The 7,500-nt window shown below is 42.6% G+C and overlaps 1 protein-coding gene across 18 annotated transcripts in view; it reads right to left on the bottom strand.

Moving 5' to 3' along the window:
* Positions 1-7,500, bottom strand: part of EBF3 (EBF transcription factor 3) — a 118,413-nt gene that overhangs the window by 38,992 nt on the left and 71,921 nt on the right. For 10 of the 18 annotated variants that reach the window (XM_062496126.1, XM_062496127.1, XM_062496135.1 and 7 more), the window contains exons 7-8: positions 3,793-3,874; positions 729-873 (exon numbers count right to left, since the gene is read on the bottom strand). In XM_062496126.1, the coding sequence (XP_062352110.1) occupies positions 729-873; positions 3,793-3,874 (227 nt within the window). The remainder of the gene's footprint in view (positions 1-728; positions 874-3,792; positions 3,875-7,500) is intronic. The other 8 variants (XM_062496131.1, XM_062496136.1, XM_062496132.1 and 5 more) reach the window with 1 other exon arrangement.

Here is a 7,500-nt window from a genome sequence, read left to right as displayed (position 1 = left end):
CCAAAAAGATAGGATTTCACAATTCTGGATTTTCAGAGACATTTTCCATTCTCCTCTTCATCTCAGCCTATCTTCTTTTAGCAGTTCAGGCAAGAAGTCAATCACATTGAGTCAGGCTGAAGAAAAACATTTTATGCTGTTTTTCTCATCCAAACCCCCTCCTGCCGTAATCTGCAGTAAGGCCCAGGCACAGGAAATTGACCTCACAGTAAATTCTTTACGGATTCGGTCATGTTTTTACCATCCACTTAAACTTGCATACATAACCTGAGACTGTACCTCTGGATCAAGGAATATGACAAGCCAAAATAAAATCAAGTCAAATTAAAGAGCAAGAAAAAGCTGCAAGCAAAACAAGACTGAAATAAAAAAAAAAAAGAAAGAAAAAAAAGAGATTAAATAAAATAGGAAAATATGAAAAATTGGTTGTGACTGCAAAACTGTAAGTATTAAATAAAGAAAGAAGTCAGAAGCTAATTCAGAAGCGTCTGTGTTCTAGTTGACAAGGGCTGAGAAATACTAATGGACTTTTTTTAATGGGTGCTTTGATGGATGAGAGGAGAAATGATGCAAAAGTAAATGTAGTGCTGTCTCAACGTAAAGTATGGTGAAATCCAAAAATAAAAAAAGGAAAATAAAAATGAAGTAAAATAAAATAAAGTAAAAAATAAAATAAAATAAAAAAGCATTGCAAATAAAAAAAAAAGGACATGTAAATGTGTGCCTACCATTTTCCAGATAAGAAGGGGCCGTACCTTCTGAGGGGTCAAGGCGGCGAGCCCGCCTCCCGTGTTTGGAATTGTTGTGTACAAACATGTTGTCTGAGACAGCCAGCACGTGGCCGTCCACATTGACTGTTGTTGATACAACAACCTGGAAGAGAAAACAAAACCCCACATTTCAAAAATCCTGCAGATCTCCCCCGAATCAGGTCTCGTAAGACAAAACAACATCCTGTTACTTTTCTGCTTCTATTTAAACCGAGTGAATGACATCTCTGAATACATCTTTGTTTACGTGGCGACCACTGGTGATTTTTAACTCACAATTGTTTCTCTTCAGAACCTGCTACACTAATTAGAGTTTAATCTCCTATTATGCTAACAAATGAATTCAATTCAGGGAAATATTCTTCTAGCCATTAGTTTCAGAAACACCCCTCTAGCCACTCATTTTAAAAGCTGCTGTTTTGATTGATCTGTTGATATATTGATTAGATAGTTTATCTAATTAAAATTTGTTCACTTGAGACTGTCTTCAAATGAAGGGTTGTGAAGATTCCAAATAAAAAAAGCTTAATAAATCAGGAACCGTCGTAACTCCCCATTTTTCCTTCAGTAAATGATCTCCAGGTCAGTTTTACAATTACATTTAATGTCTGATAATGAACTTTTTTGCATCTGAAAAGGCCGAGTTGAATATGAATAGTGAAAGTGTTTTCAATCCATGAAAAGTATCCCTTCTCAAGTTCATTTGGATGGTGATTGACCCTGGTATGTCAATGGAATTTCCTCCTTTATTTTTGAGTGAAAGGCTCCTATTCTTGTGTCCAGGTTCAGAGTCCGGCCATAGAAGAGATGATGGATAGGGCCTCCTTGGGCTTCCAGCTGCTTCTCAGTGGAAAATGGCAAAGGAACATATGCAAAATGCACAACCTTCCCAAGGCAAACACCTCCACAATGGAGCTGTGGGATTCCTTCCGGAAGCGAGCACACCAGCCAGGGAGGAAACCGAGAGCTGCGCCGGGCTTCGTGCGGAGCTCGGCCTCGTAGGTGGATCTCTGTTATCCCAGACTGACATTTACATCTTATTTACACGCTCCAGCGTGGGCCCTTGGCTGTGGTTCCAGGTTTTCACTGCAGTGTTTCCTTTGGGGTGAGTGGAGTCCGTGAAGTCGCTGGCTGAGTCAGACCTTACTGACCCAGCTGGTGAGGGCAGCCACAGGTAGGACGCGTTTTAGTGTCCACCTTCTATTTATTTAAATTTTGGTTGTAACAAAGATGATTGCAGGGTTCTTTCACCAGCTTCTAAACCCAAACACTTAACCAACACAAACGGAAGGGGAGCAGAGAGCTTCCTTCACACTGAGCTGGTCCAAGGCATCAGAAGGAAATTCTTGTCTGCTTCTATGTTTTGGATCACCTCTGATCCTGTTTCTTATTCACAAGCCATAATTAGCTCTCAGCTATCACAGCACCTTTTCTGTGTATCCTGCCTCCTTGGAGACAGCCATCTGCGGTACCCTTTAGAACAGCCCGAGGGCAGTTCTCTGCCAGGCTGCTCTGCTTCCCCAGCTCTCTCCTCCCAGAAGTGGACACTTTCCCTCTTGTCAACATCCACTTTGGAGAGTGCTGAGGTTGCACGCTCAACTCAGCCACAGAGCTGCTGCCAGGCCACTGGGCTATCCTCTTTCACTCTTAATGAGATTCCCAGACTTCCAGAAATACTGCAAAACATGGAAGAGTGATTTCCAGCCAGGATTTCTGGGTTTGGTTCCTAGAACATGGTGTATTAGAGAGACAGTGCAAGGTGTATATGAAAATGACAACTATTTTTGTTCTGTCATGTCTATATAGGTCAGCCACCAAGGGAAAATACTGTAGTTCAGCAAAAGAAAGTCGACGTGCTACGCTTTGTTATATCGCCTCACTCCTGCAGTGCACCTCCACAAAGGTGCTGAGGCAGGAAAACCAGGTAAAAATACTGTTCAAGATCTGACATCCTGTTAAGTCCAGTTAAACCTTCTGAGAGGCAGGGAGATTAGCTAAAGAGACCCAGGAAAGTCTTTCTAGTGCCTACTGGCTCCATTGTCGACCACAAGATCACTCGTGACTGATGCTTCATTTAGTCATCAGTGAGACAAAGAGGACGTTTCCACTCATTCCAGGTTTGACCTTCTGTTCTGTTCAGATGGATCAATATCACCGATGCCACGTGAAGCTGAGATGCATGAAAAATGGAAGCCTGGCTCGATTGTTTTGAAGGAATATTTTTTTTTCCAGCTACAGATCTTTTCTGTTGGCTGGCTCGAGGGTGCTGGCTTCCCCGGTTGGTTGGCTGTGCATGAAAACAGATGTCACATGTTTTGCTATCAAGTTTAACCACAAGTAATTCTTCTCCAAACTGAGAAAGTCCTGAACATCTCAATACTACTTTATTGCTGGAATCAAATATGAATAATTGCGAAATATTTTGAAATTAAAGGCAGTTATTTCCTAACGAGCCTTTTGAATGACCCCCAATACCAAGGAAATCATTCGTCCATCCCGTCTGCTGCCTCTCTGTAGTGCTATGATTCACCACAGGATATCTCAAAAGCTGTAAGGAGAAAGTGAAGTATTAAACATTTTCTAATACAGTTGAAACAAAAATCTGTGGGTTGGGCCACCACTGCTGGAGCTACAAGTTGTGAACCAGAGAAGTGTGAGTGCTAAATTCCCTGTGCTCCACAGTCGTGTTCTTAAACTAAGAACAAACTTCTCAGTCTACGTAAAACCTCTGCAGGTCTGAGCAAACAGCACACTACAACACAAGGTGATAGCAGGGAGGAAAATTAGGGAAATAATTCCAAAGGAAAGATCCACTTGCTCCAACACTGATCCATGACAGCCCACGGCAGAACTCCAGAACCAGCACTTAAATTAATGGGGGAACTGTATGATACTGACAGCAATTTTTTTAAGCTCTGGAACAACACTGAGTGGAAGCAGTGACTGTGTTTTTTCATAAGTTCAAGACGAAGATGTGATCAAGTCTTTTATAAATCATTTATGCATTTAGAGGGATCTGTACCTGGAATCTTCGCATGTCTCGTGGGTTGCCTGCATTCTTCAAACAGTTCTGATTGCACTTGAGGAAAAACTTTAGAAAGAATCTATAAAAACACAAAATTGAAATCTATTAGATTCATCAAAATGTATATCCAATTTTTAAAAAGTTTAATAAAATCTAATCATAAATAGTTATACCCCAAAGAATACTGGTAGTGAAATATTACTTTCCTATTCGTTAATGAACTTATTTTAAAGCATAAGATCTCTGTCATAAACAGAACATTATTGCCAAGGAAAGGCAAATTTATATTTTTAATTTTTCAACAACTACAAATGTATTGACTCCAGGCCATATCCTTAGCTCGGTGTGGGAAAGTTGATTTCAATGACTCATTGACTTCAAAGGCAATGACTTACACCAGATGAGAATTTGTCTCTATTTTTTTAATACTTTTTTTTTCACAACTTATATTAGCAGTAATGACCTCTACGTCGAAAAATTCCAGAGGTAATGATCAATCTTCTGAAAAACACTTGGCTTTGCCTCCGGTTTGGAAACTCTCGCTATTCAAAGGGACTCGATCCAACTCCTGCTGATTCCAGGGAGATCCAGGCAGGATCTGCCCACCGGCAAGGCCCCGGCTCCCTCATTGTTTTTGAAAGGGAAGGAACATGGCAAATTAGGCCCTGTCTTATGACCCCTTCAACCTCTGCCAGCCTTCAGCTGTGAGGAGTCGCTCTGCCCAGGGATCGAAATCCAGCTTATTTCTGCTGAGCGGCAACCAGCAATTATTTAGGACTAACCCTTATCATCCAGGCATCTCCCCATAAACCGTTCTTGCAGCAACGCTGCCTCAAGGGAGCACAGCAAGCACTTAGAGGGAAGGGGAAGGCTTGGGAAGATGGAAACTCCTTTCTGCTGCCCTCCTGCACCACAGGAATGAGCTGATCTGGAAAGTCTCCACCCTGCAGGTGAAGCAAACCGCAGGATCCTCAGGAGAGCATTCGCAGCCTGACATCATCTTTCTTTTTTATGCACTCATGTTTTCATCTTTCATAATTAAAATATGCTTTAATTAGTTTTTCTGGATAATGACTGACCACCAATGACAAGCAAAGCTCAGGATTTTCTCCTCACCCAGAGTTCCTCAGATGCTTCAGTCCTACTCTGTACATGCTAGACAGCAAAGTTTTCACATTCAGAATATGAACAACTTTGATTTATTCACTCATACCAGTCTTCATAAGTGACTGGGACTGCTCTTGCCACACACACCTCACAGAAGCTCCCACGCTCCCAAGAGCATTCCTGGCAGCAGGTAAGACAGGAGCACCTTTTCTCCCTTAGCACCCAACAAGGCCCAGCCATGGGAGCAGAAAGAGCAACAGTGGCTGCACCAGATCTCACTCGCTCCTGAGAAGCTTTGAGGGTTATACAGGAGCATCATGTGAGCATCCCCAAATCAAAAACTGGTGCTTTTAATCCCAGCTCTTCCTTCTCCATTAAAACCCTGAGCAGCACCCTGATGTTACCCCAGGACACGAATGCTAAAGGAGCAATCTCTCATATCAGGGAGGCAAGCAGGGAAACAGCCAGGTTTACTGAAACTGCATAAATAAATTGATGTTGTCAGTTCAGCTGAATGCACATTTCTTTAAAACTTCCTATCCCAAAACCTGCAAAGGGGTTTCAGCTGTCGAGCTGAAAAAGATCTGGATGTGTGTGGGGGGGTGACATGATCTCCTAACTCAGATGCTCAAGTTTCTTGGATGCTGTTGCAGGAATATTATCAGCAACTCCATGAAACTGCCTCTGTGTTAGCCATAAGCTCCCCTTAATTTTACATGCCATGTATTGGAGGATTTTTGGATTAGTTTTTACTTTTTGCTGTCATTTGAGATACTTATTCTCTCCAGATCAATTGATTACAGGCCAGGTTCCCTGTCCACTGCAGGGGGGTTGGACCTGGATGATCTTTGAGGTCCCTCCCAAGCCAAACCATTCCACAGTTCCATTATCCTGAAGGTAGCATCCTTTCTGTCAGACCTCTGTTTGGTTTTGCACAGCTTCCACCACCCAGACCGTGAGTATGTGCCAGGCTCAGCTGATGCCCAGCTCCATTCAGAACCACCCGGTGCTGGGGAGCCAGGAGCTGGGACCAGCCCCCAGCTTTAGGGCTCCTTAGTGCCACATCCAGGCTGAAGAGCAGTATGTTATCTTTCTCTTTTTTTTTTTTTCTCCTTTTTTTTTTTTTCTGATCTCAAATGGGTGTTGTGAGGCTTATTGAGCTAATGTTTGTAAATTGCTCGGAAATTGTCCAATGAATTGTGCACTAGGAATGCTAAGTATTGCTCCTCCTGGATTGTTTTTAGAGTGAAGCATTCATGATGAATTGTTTCTATACAGAGCTCACATCCTGTCAAAGAAAAAGGGCCATTAAGCACCCTTTCACTAAACATCAACTGGAACCGGTATTTGTTCAATTATTTGGTGAAAAGGACCCACTCTTGGTGAAATTAGACATCATCAGGTTTATTAGGATGGCTCTGAGCACCATCTAAATATCGATGCCAGGCTGAAGTGAACACAAGCAGCACCAGCATTTCAGCTCCACCACATTCCTTGATGCTGAGATATTTTATTTCACTCTGTGCTCTCAGAGTTCATGAAGCACAGGTGGCATCAGGACAAGCTTTTCAGAGGAAGACAACCCAAGTTAAAAAACACATTCCCAGGCAGGGTGCTCCTCCATGCCAGGAGGAGAGGATGGACTTGGTGGTTGTTCTCAGCTGAGCACCAAGCACCAAGGACTGTGGGCATCCCTCCCACCCCAACCACGAGGTCTCTGTGGCACAGCAAGCAGCAAGGACCTGGAGCAGACCTCTGCTTGGGCTCATCTCAAACTTTGAGACAAGAAATAAGAATCCAAACCTTTCTGGGTTTGGCTCTCCCTGTTATTTTTTGCATCATAAGCAGAAATTGTAGCCTTTTTTAATAAATACATCCTTGCAAAACAGCCTTCACAAACAGGCTAAGCTGCTCCTAAAATACTGATAGGGAGAAAAATGCAGTCTTCACCACGTCCCCTTGCTCTGATTTTTTCCCACTGCTAGAACTGGGCTTGCTACCCTCTTAATTAAAATGTATTGCCTTCCACAAGACTCCACTATTTTAAGCTAAAATTTACATCTTTTATTAACTCACCTCACCTATACACTTAGCTCTGATGCCTCTTGCCGCCCATCTGCCATCCACATAGAGTGAGTCACTTGATATTCCACCCACCAATTTTTCCTAACAACCACTGTGCAATTAAACTCAACACGTTCTGTTGCGAGGTAAATTAGGCACACCTGCGGCCAGCCTGCATTTGAACCGCATCAGAAAAGGACCTAACAAGGTGAGAGCAGTACCACAAAGTTATAGGCCTGTCAAGCAATTAGGTTTTCACTTCTGGGACATCCGCACAGTGCAATTATGCTACACATTACAACCTGGCTAATCTTCTGAACAAATGTCATGTCTCGGAGAAGCGAGGAAAAGCAGTTCATCTGCAAATGTGGCTGCTCTTAAGCCTCCACCTTATGCACATAACAACCTACAGGAGACTTTTTTTTTTTTTTGTGAAATGAAAGATGTTTTTTTTCCATAGAAGATTTTTTAAACCCTGCAAGTGCCTTTTCATCCTGTTCACCTCTTCTTAACCTCTGTGAGAGGAGGTGTTGT

This window comes from Cinclus cinclus, chromosome 7 (assembly GCF_963662255.1).
Source record: "Cinclus cinclus chromosome 7, bCinCin1.1, whole genome shotgun sequence".
Classification (NCBI taxonomy): domain Eukaryota; kingdom Metazoa; phylum Chordata; class Aves; order Passeriformes; family Cinclidae; genus Cinclus; species Cinclus cinclus.
The sequence above is the reverse complement of the archived record's forward strand: the minus strand, read 5'-3'. Positions and strand labels throughout refer to the sequence as shown.